The 18,581-nt window shown below is 39.7% G+C and overlaps 1 protein-coding gene across 1 annotated transcript; it reads left to right on the top strand.

The window, feature by feature from the left end:
* Window positions 1–14,317: 14,317 nt before the first annotated feature.
* LOC131148964 (probable F-box protein At3g61730) lies at window positions 14,318–17,538 on the top strand. Its single transcript, XM_058098956.1, has 8 exons — window positions 14,318–14,412; window positions 15,206–15,405; window positions 15,529–15,573; window positions 15,800–15,964; window positions 16,091–16,138; window positions 16,380–16,550; window positions 16,935–17,042; window positions 17,326–17,538. The coding sequence occupies exons 1-8, from the start codon at window positions 14,318–14,320 to the stop codon at window positions 17,406–17,408; spliced, it is 915 nt and encodes a 304-aa protein (XP_057954939.1). The 3' UTR covers window positions 17,409–17,538.
* Window positions 17,539–18,581: the final 1,043 nt, after the last annotated feature.

Below are 18,581 nucleotides of genomic sequence, written 5' to 3' on the forward strand. Positions count from 1 at the left end.
AATTTTCGTAAAACTTGTGAGGCTTGTCAGAAACTAGGGAAAATCACAACCAAGAATGAAATTCCTATGTCTCCCATTTTGACTTTTTAAATCTTTGACTATTGGGAAATTGACTTTATGGGATTTTTCCTAAATTATTTTGGAAATTCTTATATTCTATTTGCTATGGATCATGTTTCAAAATGGGTGGAAGCTATACGTTGTAGGAAAAATGACCACAGGGTTGTCATCTGGTTTCTAAATGAGTTATTTGCACATTTTGGCATGCCCAAAGCAATCATTATTGATGGTGGGTTGCACTTTTGTAACAAATCATTTGAAAAACTAATGCAAAAATATAGAGTTACCCATAAGGTCTCCGTTCCATACCACCCTTAAACTAATGGTCAAACCGAGCTGGCCAATAGAGAGATCAAGATCATACTTGAGAAAATGGTTCGTCCTAATTGAAAAGATTGGTCAGAAAAGTTGGTTGATGCACTCTGGGCATATCGAATTGCTTTCAAGACAAATTTAGGGATGTCTTTCTATAGGTTAGTTTACAGTAATACATGTCATTTACCTGTTGAGATTCAACATCGTGCATTATGGGCTATTAAACAGATTAACTTTTCACTTGATGATGCCAAAAGTTTGAGAAAGTTGCATGTATGTGAGCTTGAAGAATCCAGGAGGGAAGCCTATGACAATGCTCGCTTAGTGAAGGAATGAATGAAGCTGTTGCATGACAGGAAAATCAAGGATAAACACTTTTTCCCGAATCAGCAAATTTTTCTCTACGATTCCAGATTACATCTATTTCCTGGGAAGCTGAAGTCCCGATGGGGTGGCCCGTACATTGTTAAACATGTTCATCCTCACGGCGCAGTAGACATTGTGGATCCAAAGAATGGTAACGACTTCATGGTCAATGGATAGCGGCTCAAACCTTTCATGACTCCCTTTGATCTAAATGTAGAGGTCTTGCTTCTGCAAGACCTTAGGAGAGTTTTCTAACCTTTCTGTCATATTACTTTTATTTTTATTTTTATTTTTTCTTTATTTGTTTCTTTATTTGCATTTTTCTTTTCTTTTTCTGTTGCCTTAGTTGGTAGTGATTTTCTGTGTTTTTTTTTTCATTAGCTTGTTTCCCCCGTGCACAACTTTTTTCCCTCCTATGCTTTCATATTGAGGACAATGTTTCACTTTGATTAAGGGGGGGGGGGGGGTGAGAATTTGCATGTGACACTATGCACTTCCACTTACTGAGTTTTTTATTAAAAAAATAAAAAAATAAAAAAGGAAATAAAGAAATAAATAAAGAAAGAAAGATTATTGAAGATGGATGATTATACCATGATTAACAGTAACTTATACCCTTCACATACTTGTATATAACCTAAGAGTTACACACTCAAGTTATTTATATGTAGTTTCTCTTTATATAGCTTTGTAACTCCATGAAGGTTGACTCGTAGTTCATTTATGTTAATCTAGCTTTATAAACTCTTGTATTTATATGGTATCTCATGAGGCTGAATATACATATTTATGTGATTCATTGCACTTAGGGTTCCGTGTGAGCACTGAGAGAACACTCGTGGCGACTATGACACCTTCTGAGGTATTTTTGAGCTATTTATCGTTCTTTTGAGTGTTAACATCAAATCAGAGTTCATGAAACTCAGTTCTCTTTTCTTCTAGACAATTCTTTGTACACTAATCTCTATGTTTGACTTGCTAGCCTAGAGGTGACATCTAGTGGGGAGATAGAAACTTAGGTGTTGTAGCCTACTCAAGATGTGAAAGTTGATCTAACCCTACAGATAGACTTAGTTCGTAGACTACTGTTTGAGTTCAATTCACATGGGTGGTATGAAAACAATAAAAGAAGCGTAATGATTGTCCTAATTGACCATAAAAAGAAAGAAATTGAAAGATGAGTAGAAGACAGAAAAAAAAAAAAGAAATAAAAATGCACATGAATGAAGTGAAAGATTAATACCTACTCCACACAACTACAACAAAAAGTCAGGGACACAACACATGTTCTCCATATATGAAGACTCTTCAACCGCCTAATGCTTTAGATGTATTCACGCCTAGTTTGTGAATAAGTTGATCTAGGGTGGTCTTGGTTAGATATGACAAGTAGGTGAGAAGATGTTAGGGTGAAGGACCCGACACAAATAGGCTAGATCCTTTTTAGACTAGTCTACTTCATACATTTAGCATTTGTTCCTTGTAAAATGTGGGATGTTTGATCATGACACTCCTCCTTACATATGACGAGTGAACCTATCCTTTTTGAGTATTTTTAAGGATATATTAGTTAGGCTGAGTCAAAATGATCGTTCTATAGGTGTCCACTAGTATCCTGGGTGTAACGAGTCATACACATTACACATGCCCCGAGATTTCGCCTATTTATACTCAAATTTATATGGCTGCATTAACTCTGAATTGTAATTACTGGTTAACTTATGTGAGTATACTGTTCTTAATGGTTATATAATGATGAAACTTACATGAATGACTTACTTCGGAGTTGTGTGAATTGTGTATGAATGAACTTGTGTGTAATTTGGTTATATTCCTGTATATAAAATGATATGGTTATGTCGCATGTGCATTTATTTAATGTTTGTTGGAATTGGTATCTGTGGGTATCGCCCTAAATTGCATTCACGTTATTTGCTAGAAACTAGAAAAACGTTAGTTGGGGGGGTGTGATTATGCGTCAAAGTTGCCTAATTAAGTATTTAAGTGCATTAATTAAATGTCACTATTTTAATTAAATACTTAATTATGTCTCATATTTTAATCAGTGAACTCATTTGATAATTTTTAGATAATTATCTTATTTTTGTCGAAAATTTACAAGAATTTGTGTTGTATTAATGTAGGATATTTTCTTTTGAAAATTAAAGCCGAAAATAAAATGTAAATGGGCTTCTTGCATGTGAATTGGAAACCTTATCATGTATGAAAAGAAGTCTCGGGTAGCGGCACAAAGAAGCATGCATGAAGTGCGCTAAGTCTCATGAGCAGAGTCGTCCATGCATGCAAGCACCGGTCTGTGAATGCAAAGCCCATATAGACTACGTACGTGAGGAGCTGGAAACACAAGGCCGAACTGAAGCTTCTAAAAAATAAAAGGGTAGCTGGGACAATGCCACATACAAGAGGCCGGACCGTGCATTAAAAAGAAACCGGCCTGGGCCTTGAATAAAATGTGAGAATGGGCTGGTGATGCGGGCTTCATGCAAGAAAGAAAGGAGGCTAAGGGTTGGTAGGCCAATTGATGTGACCATGTGAATAAAGGCCCATGCACATGTGTGATGAAGTGCGCTGGGTCTCTTCAAAAGTTTCTGGAACTTGCCTGGAGGGGGAAGGAAATTAAAAAGGCATCCTAGGGTTTTAGTTCTGTCTCTTCTCTTTTGGTTTTTCAGCGCCTCAGCCTCGCCTCTTTCCTTTCGTCTCTTTCAGTCTCTTTTCTCTTTCTCTGTCTCGTCTCTCTCCCTCTCAACTTTCCTCTCGTCTCTCTCGGCCCTATCGATTTCCTCCTCTCTCCCTCTCCTCTTTCAATCTCTCTCTCTCTCTCTCTCTCTCTCTCTATCTCTCTCTCTCTCTCTCTCTCTCTCTCTCTCTCTCTCTCTTTCTCTCTCTGTAAGAACCCGAACCATAATGTATGGACTTATTATGTAAAGAGGGGAAAAAATGGAATTTCACAGATTTTGTCGACGAGTCCATAATTCGTCAATGAAGGCTGAAGGCTTCTCATCGACGAAATTCAGAAGCTTGTCGATAAGTGAATGCTGAGGGGTTCAGGAAAAATTTGGAATATCTGGCTCGTCGACGAGGCTGCAGATTCATTGACGAGGCTAGTGAAGAATTCGTTGACGAGGACACAATTCGTCGACGAATCTACTCGGTTCAAAGGTGCTATAAAAGATATTTTTGGTTGCTTTGGGGCTAAGCTTCCCTAAATACTCTCCCTCTCTCTCAAGAACTCGAAGGAACTCTCTCTCTCCTCGATTCCTTCACCATTTGTCACCTGATTCACAAATCCAAAGTTACTGCTAGGATTAGCAAAGGATTCTCTACGTTTCTAGCAGATCGAAATCTTATTTCGAGCGACTTCGGGTTTCGGGCTAAAATCGAGATAAGGTTCGGTTTTCATTTCAGATTCAGTGTATGTGTAGTAGTACAGATTGTAAGCATGTATTGTACGGTGGTTTGTAGGTTTTGGAGTCTCGATTCGTAGTTTTGGGGACCGTAAAGTTCATAGTTGGAATTCGGGTTAAGGTAAGGGGATTCTGTTTATATAAGTTCCTTTTTAAAATCAGGATTAGTAAGCCTGTAAGCTACGATCATATGTATGTTTTGGTAACTTATTTGGGGAAATCTATCAGGTAAAAATGCGGGATTTTCGGGTTACAGTTTTTCGGGAAAAACTGGGGATTTCAGATATCATCTCTACTTGTTTGGAAAACTGTTGACTATGTTAAAACTGTATTATTGAGGTGACCGTAATCCATATTTGCATAAACTGTACACTTGAAATTGTAAACGATATGATTTGCCGTAAACCAAATAAGTGTGGTATGTATGGTTGTATGTATTTGTTCAAGGTATTTGTAAAACAACTATGCGGTGGCTAATTACCGTACGCTGAAATGTATAGGAACGTGAGTTCCAAAATGATTCTAGGGATTTGTAAAACAGCCATGTATTGGTTAACTACCGTGGGCAAGAGTGGCCGGCTCTATATCCGGGATGTGAAATATCACCAGTATGTTTTGGCTAGTCACCGAAGGGTGTATTCTACACCGTATTTAGAAATGTAATCACTATTGGGCCTGAGTCGTCGCATTGTAGTTGCGTATGTAGCAATGTAATCGATGTGAGACTAGGTGACCTTGTGTTGTTGCGTATGTAGCAATGTAATCACTATTGGGCTTATGTCGTCGCATTGTAGTATCGTATGTAGCAATGTAATCGATGTGAGACTAGGTGACCTTGTGTAGTTGTGTATCGAGCAATATAATCACTATTGGGCCTTGATCGTCGCAACATAGTTGCGTATGTAGCAATGTAATCACTGTAAGACGAGGTGACCTTGTGTAGTTGCAAACTAGTGTGACGACACTGACTATATGTTTTGGGTATTGTATGTACTGGAATGGTTTTGAGAAAATACTGGAACTGTATGGAATGTATGGAACTGTATGTATATGTATGAAACTGTATGCAAATGTTTAGAACTGTATCGTATTTTATAATGTTATGAAGTATGTAAAATAATATTGGTATGCCACACACTAATATAACCTGCTTTCTTCCTTACTGAGAGGTGTCTCACCCCGAATGTACGTACAATGTTTTTCAGGTCCCTCCAGTAGTAGTAAGTAGCATCCTGGCGTCTGGAAGCAAGGGTGTCATAGCTACTGCTAGTACCTTTTAGGTACGAGTTTTGGTATCTAGGTTGTCAGGATAGTTTTGTAGACACTTAGGGTATGTTTTGTATTATGGGAATGTATATCCTAGTTAGTATAGACTCTGGTATGATACTGTTATTGTATAAAAGACCATATTTTGCTACGTATTTTGGATGAGTATGGATGATTGTGTGTATGTATATGGGCATCTGTTCACCCCACGGGGTCGGACCCTCTATTTGTATAGTATCATGTATGTTTAAATTGATACAGAGACAGTTTAGTTCCTAAATTCACACATGGGACGCACCTGCGGGTTCGGGGCATGACAGCTTGGTATCAGAGCTAACCAGGGTATTAGGTTTTGCAAACTTGGTTAGGAGTGTTGAAGTGTACATATCGGAGTATAGGATGTAGGTAATGGGTAGTGTTGGTTAAGGGCTATTATGTTGCTAGACCAGGATTTGTCGGCATTATTCTGTGTTTTTCTTGGGATGACGATTCAGTAAAGGGAAGGCAGACCATTGACAACTTTCGTGTCAATGTGATAGGACTAACCTAGACCTATGAGAGTAGTAGTTGACATGAATAGGTATATGATTGTGTTAACTATGTACGAGTAGGAATGCTAACCGATTCCTATTCTGTTTTCAGAATGGAGCCCATGGATAATAACTTGGAGAGTGGCTTCGAGGAGATGGCAAGCGATGAGTCTCCTTCTGTGTCTCGTGGTTTGGCGAGACAAGTGATCCAAGAGATTGGGTGGAGTGTTAGGAGACGCGAGGGCTCTCCTACTGATGCGGGGTGTACCATTGAGAGGTTCACACGCATGCACCCTCCGACATTTATAGGAAGACTTGATCCGATTGTGGTAGAGGACTAGGTTAAGAAGACCGAGAGGATTTTGGAAGTCCTCCACTGCACTGAGAAGCAGAAGGTCTTGTATACTACCTTCCAGCTGACTGGGGAGGTAGGACGGCGTTGAGTTTGCTTGAGAGGTAGAGGTATGACATGGGGCCATTTCAAGGAGGTATTTTTCGAGAGATACTTTCCGGTCTCCACTCGGGATGTGAAGGCCGATGAGTTTTCAGGCCTGATGCAAGAAACTTTGACGGTGCAGAGGTATGCCGCCAAATTTATCGAGTTGTCTTGATTTGCGCCATACTTGGTTCCGAATGAGCACGAGAAGGATTGGAGGTTCGAGAGGGGTTTGAGGAAAGACATCCGCCATCTTGTGGGGATGCTGCAGATTCGTGAGTTCTTTGTCTTGGTGGATAAAGCCACCATAGTTGAGACTAACCTTCGGGGAGATGAGGTAGTGCGGGTCCAGGGGAAGAGGCCAGTACCTTCTGGTCCTTGGCAGAGTCAGTGGAAGAAGAAGAAGAATTACAGCTCTGGTTATTGATAGAACACCGAGCGGCCGAGTTCTCAGGGGGATCCATCATCCGCACCATGCGCCAAGTGCTGTAAATGGCAGGGTGGCGAATGTCCGCCATTTTGAGTTGTCTGCTACAACTGTAGCAAGTCAAGCCACATGGCAAAAAGCTGTCAGGAATAGAGGAGGATTATGCCTGCATAGAGCCAGAATCGTAGGAGTTATCAGGTGCCTCGGGGAAATTACCAGGCAACCACGGCTCCGGCGAGAGTATGTTCACTTACTCCAGCAGATGCAGAACATGCTGGGAACGTGGTGACAGGTACTATGTTACTGCTTTCGAATAGAGCTGCTGTGTTATTTGATTCAGGGGCAACCCATTCGTTCATATCTGCTAGTTTTGTGAAATTGTGTGGGGCGGAAGCCTGTGTGATGAATGAGATGTTGTCAGTGACTATGCCGACTGGGAGTGTAACGATTTGTAGCAAGATGTTAGGAAACTGCCTAGTTGTGATTCAGGAGAGACTGCTACCGAAAAATCTTATAGTATATGACATGTCGGGTTTCGACGTCATACTGGGAATGGATTGGTTGTTCTCCAGTTATGTAGTGATTGACTGTCGGAAGAAGGTAGTAGTGTTCAGAGCTCCTGGGAAGCAGGAGTATGAGTTTGTGGGATCATGTGTGCGTTCGACGCCACAGATTTTATATGCATTACAGGCGAGGAGGTTACTCTTGGATGGTTGTCAGGGGTACCTAGCTTGTGTGAAGGAACCCGCTTGAGACTCGAGGATATTTGGGTGGTCAATGAGTTTTCGGATGAGTTTCCTGAAGAATTACTCGGTTTACCTCCGGATCGTGAGGTGGAGTTTGCGATAGAGTTGCTGCCTGGTAAGGCACCGATCTCTAAAGCTCCATACCGGATGTCTCTAGCAGAACTTCGAGAGTTGAAGGAGCAGTTGCAGGAATTACTGGACCAGGGTTTTATTCGACTGAGTGTTTTGCCTTGGGGAGCTCCAGTATTATTTGTGAAGAAGAAGGACAGGTCGATGCGTATGTGTATCAACTACCGCGAGATCAACAAAGTGACGGTGAAGAACCGTTACCCTTTGCCTCGTATAGATGATCTTTTTGACCAGTTGCAGGGAACGCAGGTCTTTTCGAAGATCGACTTGCGGTTAGGATATCATCAGGTGAGGGTTAGAGCAGAGGATGTAGCGAAGACTACTTTCTGAACCAGATATGGCCACTACGAGTTCTTGGTCATGCCTTTAGGGTTGACGAATGCTCCGGCGGTGTTCATGGATTTGATGAACAGGGTTTTCCATGAGTACCTAGATCGATTCGTGGTAGTGTTCATTGACGACATTCTGGTATATTCAAAGAGTTCGGAAGAGCATGAGTACCATTTGAGGTTGGTACTACAGACTCTGCGAGAGAAGAGATTGTATGCTAAGCTGAAAAAGTGTGAGTTATGGTTGAATCGGGTCGCGTTCTTAGGCCATGTGGTGTCTAGAGGCGGTATCTCCGTTGATCCCAGTAAGATCGAAGCTGTGGTCGACTGGGCTAGACCGAAGAGTGTGCAGGAGGTTTAGAGTTTTCTGGGACTGGCGAGTTACTATCGTCGGTTCGTGGAGGGATTCTCTAAATTGTCTGGACCTCTGACACGATTGACCAGAAAAGGAGTGCAGTTTGAGTGGACCAGTGATTGCGAACAGTGTTTTCAGGAGTTGAAGCACTAGCTGGTTACTGCTCCAGTATTGACCATTCCTTTAGGGGATGAGAGTTTTGTGATCTATAGTGACGCGTCCCTGAAGGGTTTGGGATGCGTGCTCATGCAATAGGGTAAGGTGGTGGCGTACGCTTCTCGGTAATTGAAAGAGTATGAAAAGAATTACCCTACGCACGATCTGGAATTGGTTGCAGTGGTATATACGTTGAAGATCTGGCTACACTACCTGTACGGTATTCAGTGTGAGATTTTCACTGACCACAAAAGCCTCAGGTACTATTTCACGCAGAAGGAGCTGAATATGAGGCAAAGGCGGTGGCTAGAGTTGATTAAGGACTATGATTGCACAATCAGTTATCATCCGGGAAAGGCTAATGTGGTAGCAGATGTGTTGAGTCGGAAGTCAGAGCATGTAGCAGTAACTACAGTTGTAGCTCAGCATCATGTCAGACGAGATCTAGAAAGCCTTGGCGTAGAGTTCGTGTTAGGTGATCATCAGGCTTTCATTGCTGGCTTGGTGATCCAATCGACCCTGTTTGAGCGTATTAAAGCTGCGCAGGCTAGTGATGCAGAGTTAGTTGAGATTGTGGAGAAAGTGCAACGGGGTTTGGCTGCAGATTTTAACATTTCTGATAGAGGTGTGTTGAGATTTGGAACTAGACTATGTGTTCCAAATGACGATGAGATCATAAGGACGATTCTGGAAGAAGCGCATCATTCTTTGTATACGGTACATCCGGGTAGTACGAAGATGTGTTGGGATTTGCACGAGTCCTTCTGGTAGAGTGGTATGAAGAGAGATATTGCCCAGTTTGTGGAGCAGTGTCTGACATGTCAGCAGGTGAAGGCTGAACATCAGAGATCGGCAGGGCCGTTACAGCCTTTGCCTATTTCGGTATGGAAATGGGAGCATATTTCCATGGACTTCGTTACCGGATTACCGACAACGTTTCACGGGCAGAATGCTATTTGGGTAGTTGTGGACAGGTTGACGAAATCTGCTCACTTTATACCGACGAAGATTAACTACTCTTTGAGTAGGCTAGCTGATATGTACGTGCATGAGATTGTGAGAATGCATGAAGTGCCAGTGTCCATTGTTTCCGATCAGGATCCGAGGTTTACTTCCCGATTTTGGAAGAGCTTGCAGGAAGCACTGGGGACGAAACTTACCTTTAGTATAATGTTCCACCCCCAGACTGATGGGCAGTCAGAGAGGACGATACAGATCTTGGAAGATAGATTACGGGCTTGTGTATTAGACTTCGATCGTAGTTGGATTCATTTTCTACCACTAGTAGAGTTTGCCTATAATAATAGCTTCTAGGCTAGTATAGGGATGACACCGTTTGAGGCTTTGTATGGTCGGAGGTGTTGATCTCCTTTGTATTAGGATGAAGTTGGTGAAGTATTCCTTAGAATTGCTCCGATGAAGGGAGTGATGAGATTCAGAAGGAAGGGCAAGTTGAGCTCGAGGTATATCGGGCCATTCGAGGTTATTGAGCGAGTGGGTTTGGTAGCATACAGAGTTGCACTACCCCCATCACTCTCGAGGGTCCACGATGTGTTTCATGTATCCATGCTGAGAAGGTACATGTTGAATCCATCTCATGTCATCAGTTATGATGAGTTGGGAATTTAGGATACTTTAGTGTATGAGGAAATACCTATTTGGGTTCTAGACCGTAAAGTTCAGAAGCTTTGTACCAAAGAGATAACGTTAGTAAAGGTATTGTGGCAGAACCACGAGGTTGAGGAAGCTTCTTGGGAACTGGAAACGGAAATACGCCAAAAGTATCCGCAGTTGTTTGAGTAGTACTTGGATAGCAGGGTGGTATGAGTATGTATGTATATATGTAAACCTCTGTTATCATATTGTATTTAGTGGTTAGCCTCTATGAGAGTCCTGTTGTATTGTGAGCTCCCGAGACTGTGTATGTATGTAACCATGGTATTCTTCCGCCATAAGTGAGGGAATGTATGTATGTATCGTAACGAGGCTGCATATAAATGGCCGTCGTATTCTTTAGGGGATGTATGTATGTATCATAACGGGGTTGCGTATAAATGGCCGCTATATTCTCTAGGGGATGTATGTATGTATCGTGACAGGGCTGCATATAAATGGCCGCCGTATTCTCTAAGAGTATGTATGTATGTAGTAGTATAAATGTGTTTGTAACGAGAGAGTGCAAATTTCGAGGACGGAATTTTTGTAAGGAGGGGAGGTTGTAAGAACCTGAACCGTGATGTATGGACTTATTATGTAAAAAGGGGTAAAAATGGAATTTCACAGATTTCATCGACAAGGTCATAATTCGTCGATGAAGGCTGAAGGCTTCTCATCGACGAAATTCAAAAGCTCGTCGACGAAATTCAAAAGCTCGTCGACGAGTGGATGCCAAGGGGTTCAGGAAAAATTTGGAATATCTGGCTCGTCGACGAGGCTACCGATTCGTCGACGAGCCTAGTGAAGAATTCATCAACGAGGACACAATTCGTCGACGAATCTACTCGGGTCAAAGGTGCTATAAAAGATATTTTTGGTTGCTTTGGGGCTAAGCTTCCCTAAATACTCTCCCTCTCTCTCTAGAACTTGAAAGAACTCTCTCTCTCCTCGATTCCTTCACCATTTGTCGCCTGATTCGCAAATCCAAAGTTACTGCAAGGATCAGCGAAGGATTCTCTACGTTTCTAGCGGATCAGAATCTCGTTTCGAGCAACTTCGAGTTTCGGGCTAAAATCGAGGTAAGGTTCGGTTTTCATTTCTGATTTAGTATATGTGTAGTAGTACGGATTATAAGCATGTATTGTAGGGTGGTTTGTAGGTTTTGGAGTCTCGATTCATAGTTTTGGGGACTATAAAGTTCGTAGTTGGAATTCGGGTTAAGGTATGGGGATTCTGTTTATATAAGTTCCTTTTTGAAATCAGGATTGGTAAGCTTGTAGGTTACAATCGTATGTATGTTTTGGTAACTTATTTGGGGAAATCTATCGGGTAAAAATGCGGGATTTTCGGGTTACAGTTTTCAAGAAAAACTGGGGATTTCGGGTATCATCTCTACTTTGTTTGGAAAATTGTTGACTATGTTAAAACTGTATTATTGAGGTGACCGTTATCCATATTTTCATAAATTATATACTTGAAATTGTAAACGATATGATTTGCCGTAAACCAAATAAGTATGGTATGTATGTATTTGTTCCAGGTATTTGTAAAACAGTTATGTGGCGGCTAATTACCATACGCTGAAATGTATAAGAACGTGAGTTCCAAAATGATTCCAGGGATTTGTAAAATAGCCATGTATCGGTTAACTACCGTGGGTGAGAGTGGCTGACTCTATATCCGGGGTGTGAAATATCATCAGTATGTTCCGGTTGATCACCGAAGGGTGTGTTCTACACCGTATGTAGCAATGTAATCACTATTGGGCCTAAGTCGTCGCATTGTAGTTGCGTATGTAGCAATGTAATCGACGTAAGACTAGGTGACCTTGTATAGTTGCGTATGTAGCAATGTAATCACTATTGGGCCTGAGTTGTCGCATTGTAGTTGTGTATGTAGCAATGTAATCGATGTGAGACTAGGTGACCCTGTGTAGTTGCGTATGAAGCAATGTAATCACTATTGGGCCTTGATCGTCGCAGCGTAGTTGCGTATGTAGCAATGTAATCGCTGTAAGACGAGGTGACCTTGTGTAGTTGCGAACTAGTGTGACGACACTAACTGTATGTTTTGGGTATCGTATGTACTAGAATGGTTTTGAGAAAATACTGGAACTGTATGGAATGTATGGAACTGTATGTATATGTATGAAACTGTATGTAAATGTTTCGAACTGTATCGTATTTTATAGTGTTATGAAGTATGTAAAATAACACTAGTATGCCACACACTGATATAACCTGCTTTTTTCCTTACTGAGAGGTGTCTCACCCCGAATGTACGTACAATATTTTTCAGGTTCCTCCGGCAGCAGTAAGTAGCATCTAGCGTCTGGAAGCAAGAGTGTCGTAGCTACTGCTAGTACCTTTTAGGTACGAGTTTTGGTATCCAGGTTGTCAGGATAGTTTTGTAGACACTTGCGGTATGTTTTGTATTATGAGAATGTATATCCTAGTTAGTATAGACTCTGGTATGATACTGTTATTGTATAAAAAACCGTATTTCACTGCGTATTTTGGACAAGTATGGATGGTTGTGTGTATGTATGTGGGCATCCGTTCACCCCACAGGGTCAGACCCTCTATTTGTATAGTATCATGTATGTTTAAATTGATACAGAGACAAATTAAGTTCCTAAATTCACACTTGGGACCCACCTGCGGGTTCGGGGCGTGACACACACACTCTCTCTCTCTCTCAGATCCGAGTGCTGTTACCTACTACTTCAACTACTGTTGTGCCGCTGTTGTTGCTGCCGTGTTGTTGCTGCTGCTGCATGGAGGAGGACCCGAGTAGCACTATTGCTGTAGTTCTCCACACCAACCCAATGGCATTACTATCTCTCTCTCTCTCTCTCTCTCTCTCTCTCTCTCTCTCTTTGAATTCAATTTTGATTAGACTTAATTTTAATGTTGAGTTTTAATTTAGGCAAAGTTTGGATTAATTTTTGTTTAAAAATATTTGTTTAATTTGAGAATCTTCTTTTTAATTAGATAAATTCATGTTTAAATCTCTCTCTCTTTTCATTTAAGGTTTGTCTTACTTCATATTTTTAGTTTGAGTTATTGAGTATTTTGTTTGGGTATTAAGTTTATGTTTAAGATTTTTATTTGGCATGCTTCTTTAATAGTTTTGCTTCCCTCAAGTGTTAGTTCATCATTTTGTTTAAGTTTATTATTAAGTTAAGTTTCTTTTTATCTTGTTGAGTTATATTTTAGTTGGTGTTAATTGATCAACTTATGGTTGTTAGATTTTAATTTTGTTTGATCTCATTATAAAATTTCGTACTTTCATTTGATTAGGTTTTAATTACTATTTAACATAGTTGGTCTTTATTTAATTGAGTGATTGCAGGTTTATTTTTTTTTCTTATTCTGGTATTAAATCTAATGTTTAATTAGCTGTTTTCATGCATGTTAAATATTTTAGTTAGGATTTAAATTTCATTGCAAAAATCTCAAAAATTTAAGAACCCGAATTTGAACCGTATTCAGTAAAATTTGTTTTCTTAATTTCTTTTACGATTACAGAAAATTTGGAATTAGACTGTATTCCCTGATAAGACGATCTGACCCTTGGGCTAATTATTATACGATTGAACTCCTATACTTGGGATAACTTTCAAACTGCCATTTTTAGAGTGAGTCACACGCTCTGTGGACGTAGGCAACCTTACCGAGTCACGTAAAATCTCTCGTCTCCATTTTTCTGTGAATGTTTTTGTGTGATTTATTTTGTTGATCGGAAGATTAAAATTACTGCACGTCAATAATATTAAAATTTATAACGTGGTTATTATGGGGGGAAGAAATAATAATTTGAAGTGCATTAAAGTTTTTAATTATATTCAATAATTTGGTTCGGTTAATCGCTCTAAAACCGACGGAGGGCAATTTCGTCCATGCATAATGTGAGAGTGCGGGGAGGGAGAGAGAATTTTAAATGTTTGGAATTAGATATCTGGTAAAGGAGCTATAGTTGAAGTTGAACTCAGTGGAGCAGGCGTGTAGAGTTGAACGCAAGCTGTGTTTCCCGCGCCTATAAAAGTTGCGAGTGCGAGTGTGAGTGCGAATACATTCCACTTGAAAGTTTGAATTTGGTAGGAGATCGATCCATAAGCAATGGGGAAGCGATTCCAAAGAGACAAATCCATCTGCAACTGCATCTCTCCTCGCCCCTCTTTTCTCACTCCTCACTCTTCTTTCTCCTGGTTCTTGTTCCCTCTCTCAACTCGAGTGTTACGATACTTCTTAATTTGAAATGTGGTTTGAATTTACTATACATACATATACTCATCAACCAGACAACTATATATGTTCTGTGTGTGTACGGTACACAAATTCACTAATTCTAGGAAGAAATTCAATTTGATTGCTGTAATTCTTGTCAGTAGATTTAGTGCGCTAATCGATTTGTGTCATTAGAGTGCGCAGAACTGTTTAAATTTTTGAAGTTTTTTTAGATTACGTTGCAGAAGTGCTGATTTGATCCTAATATGCACTCGACTGGAGACTGTAATTCAATCGAAGTTCATGTTGTGAAATTTGAACGAAAGAATGGTTTCTCATTCGCAGATCTTATTTTGGCAGACATTGTGTGATTGTGATCAAAACACAGATATGAGTACTCCTTGAATTCTCGCTGATTTTATTGACCTTGAACGCGCAGTAGTAATTTGTTACTTTGTTTCTGGAAACATAACACTCGCAGAGTTCTAGCTTTTCAAACGCAAGTTACTACTTATGGCATTTGCACAAAAATCGTGATTAACACAATATGATGAGTCTTTTCTGTACTAATTTATGCATCACTTGATTTGAATCTTCAATATGCCATTCTTCATGAAGTTTGTGGATCTATTTCATTGCTTCATTCTCATTAAGTAATAGAAATTATTTTGTGATTTCATTCTGTTTTACATTAATTGTTTTTCATTTCGTGTGGCCTTTTAATTTTTAGTTTTGTTTAGTATTGCTAATGTATATATATTTTGTGTTGGAATTGCCAAGTTTTGAAGAGGACGTGTGGACGGAGATTGCGAAGCACCTGGATGGAAAGTCTCTTGTGATGCTTGGATCAACCAGCAAGTGGTTCCACCTCCTTATCATGGAGGAGAGCATTTGGAAATTTGCCTGTTTACGGGAGCTTCAAGTACCCGATGCTGGACACGTTTCCTTCAAGTGGATCCAGCTTTATGCTTCAGCTTTCGGTAATGATCAAATTCTACACATGCTGTTCATATATGTGGTAGTTCTGATCTGGCACTGCCGTGGTTTGCTATGAACTAGTGTCCTCATTGCCACCGTTCGATCATGTTACTCTTCTTTCGCAGATGGAAGTCACTCTTATGCCTTCCGTCAGCAGGAGAAACATATAGGTAATACCAATTTCCAATCCTTATCCTTTTCTTGTTCATCACAAATTGTTAGTATAAACTACAGAGTCCTGTCCATTGTGAAGGGGAAACTTGAATCCAGGGAAATATTTCCCCTGTTTGACAATCACTTTCAGCCTAGCAGAGAAAATTTTCGAACAATATGCTTATGTATGATCCGTGTTTGGGCTAGCTAGCAATTTATTTCACTGTATTTTCTTTTAATCAGATTGGATGAGAATTGGTGCATTTTTCCTCGACTCATCGACCGTTCTTCTGACGGAGAAGCTGAGCTCTCCACCAGAAATTCCACCAGAAGGGACTATGGAGAAAATGTTGCAGTCCACTGGCTCTTGTGTGCTGAACAATATTAGAACTGGGATTTGGATAGCCGGTACAACCAATTTGACCCAAGGATCTCATGTATATTTTCCTAGGAAGGATAGAGGATTCAAGATTGTTGAGATCAATTACTATTAGCTCATCTAAGAGTTTTCTTTGACTTGGGCTAATGTTTCAGATCTACAGCTTGTCCGGTGTCCTGTCTGTGATCAGAACACATGCGATGGTGAGAAGCATAAATGCCTTCGGACCATAGAACTACAAATCTATGGGAACTCTTTTGAAGTAATTGTGGTAGATAACTTCTCTGGGGTTTTGCAGTATGATTATGAGAGTGCACAGGTTTTTCAATTAATAGGCCTACTGCCAGAGAAATGGCGCCCAACTCATGGGATGGTTTTTCCATTCTATTAGGATTATTGATTTAGTTCTTGAAAGAGTCCAAACAATCAGCTTTTTCTATGTAGGAACAATGCAGACTTTAGATGCAAGGCATGTAGAGCTTTTTTTGAGCGAGGGTTACAAGAATGGGAGCTGGGAATACAACCTCATAGGATCCCATGACATTAAGAAACACACAGAGGGAGCTGCAGGCGGCATTTTTGACATTAAGCACCTCGAGGATCCCTCAACCTCTGGTATCTTTTTTCCGGCTTCATTAACGAATTAACTTGTTTGAAGTCACGTATATTTGACCTGCTGCCAGGAAATAACCCATGATCTATGACACCAAAACTGCAAAGTGAATGTATATTGTAAGAATTGCATTATTGGGAAAAAGCCTCTGCTGGGGTTGCTCTGTTTTGAGAGCTCATCCCTTACTCGATATTCATATATAGGTTTAGACCTCAAAAGGCATATTCCATTAAGTCATGCTATATAACACGGGCTGCGCTGGCCGTGCTGTTCAGCACTTTCAATATCATATTCAGTTACATTCTTCACACACACACACACATATTTGCAACAGCGTCAAAATATATAATAGTCTCCTGAATATACTGTTCCAAATCTATTGGCAGAGGTGTTTGATCTCAAGTCATGGGTGGGGAAATCCAATGACTGGCAACCAAAAGCCATGATAACCCTCCATGCAGCTGCTGTGAACACCAATTTGCAAGAGAATGAAGGTATGTTCCTCCCAGCCCATCTTCAGACGTAGTTCCAATGTCTTTAATTATTCAATCTGCAGTCTTAGAGCCCTATTCATCAAATCCACTGATTGCCATCCAATCAACACATACATTGTGGTAATTTAAATAACAAAAATTACTTTCCAAGGCTCTATAGACTAGACTGGCTCTTTTTATTTTTCACAGTACAATTGTTAATCTGAGATGAATCTCATTTTGAAATTAATCTCCAGCTTAAAATGACCTTTGTTATGATCTGCATGTGTTGTTCCGGAAGCAGGGCTTCATGTAAAATACCACGCGATGACTGCCGGAGCTGATGGCGAAGTTGTTTCCATAAGAATCTCTCAGCAGCTTCTGTAATCGTGTTGAAATGCAAGAACCCTTGGCAGAATTTTTGTACTCTCCCCAGGCGTGCAATTTTAGTTGGTTCGTCCTTACAAACAGTTGGTCACACATCAGTAGTAAATGGGGATTAACACAAAAAAAAGAGTTAAAAAAACAGAATAGTAAAAGATTCACTTTGGTCCCCTATGTGCATTACCTTCTCCACTTTGCAACATTAGTAACATAAAAAGAAAGGGGACACATTCATTTTTTCAACATGTATTGAATGTCACTAGAACAGTAAGCTAGGTGTATAAAGTGAAATAAATTTTCTACGATTCACTCTTAAAATGAGTAACTCGGAAGCTATCTCAAGTGTAGGAGTTCAGTCGTGTTATAATTAGCCCAAATACCAGATCGTCTCCATAGGGAATACAATTTAATTCCAAACTTAGTGTAATTCCAAAAGAAAATAAGAAACAAAAGATTTGCTGAACACAGTTCAAATTCGAATTTTGAGATGTTTGAGATTTTTTTGACGAATTAAAATAATGTGAAATTTAATTTATGAATCCTAACACGCACTAAATTAACAACGGGAAACGGGAAAAAGGCACAATAAAATAGACGATGATAAAATTAAATACTAAACACAATCCTACATTTAATCAGGCAAGAAATAAATCTCATGTTTGAACTTTGGACAAAAAGCCTAAAGACAATAACTCTACTACGTAACTTAAGCATGCAACTCTAAAAACCTCAATCAAACACAACAAAATAAACTTTAACACAATCAAGAACTTAAACTTGACTCCTTAAAAATTTAAACAATAAGTTAAAACACAATAAAAACTCAGATTTTAATTAAACTGGACTTAAAATAAATAGAACCCAACAAAATTTAAATCCTAAAGAAGATTTTTTTTAAGAGACCAAATCAAACTTTAACAATGAAAAACAACCCAACCAAAATTAACTCTAATAATGATACTAAAAAAGAAGAGAAAAAAATAAATAAATTGAATCTAGTAATAATAACCCAACAGAAATTTAAAGTTCAAAACTTTAATTAAAATTCAACTGAAAATTAACAATGATCAACCAACTATTTAAATGCAAGAAGGAAAAAAAAAAATTAGAGAACAAGAGAAGAAGGAAAAAGAGAGAGAGAAGATAGTAGTTGGCCGTGTTGAGGAGACACAACAA

The sequence above is a fragment of the Malania oleifera genome, chromosome 2, assembly GCF_029873635.1.
Source record: "Malania oleifera isolate guangnan ecotype guangnan chromosome 2, ASM2987363v1, whole genome shotgun sequence".
In the NCBI taxonomy this organism is placed as follows: Eukaryota; Viridiplantae; Streptophyta; class Magnoliopsida; order Santalales; family Ximeniaceae; genus Malania; species Malania oleifera.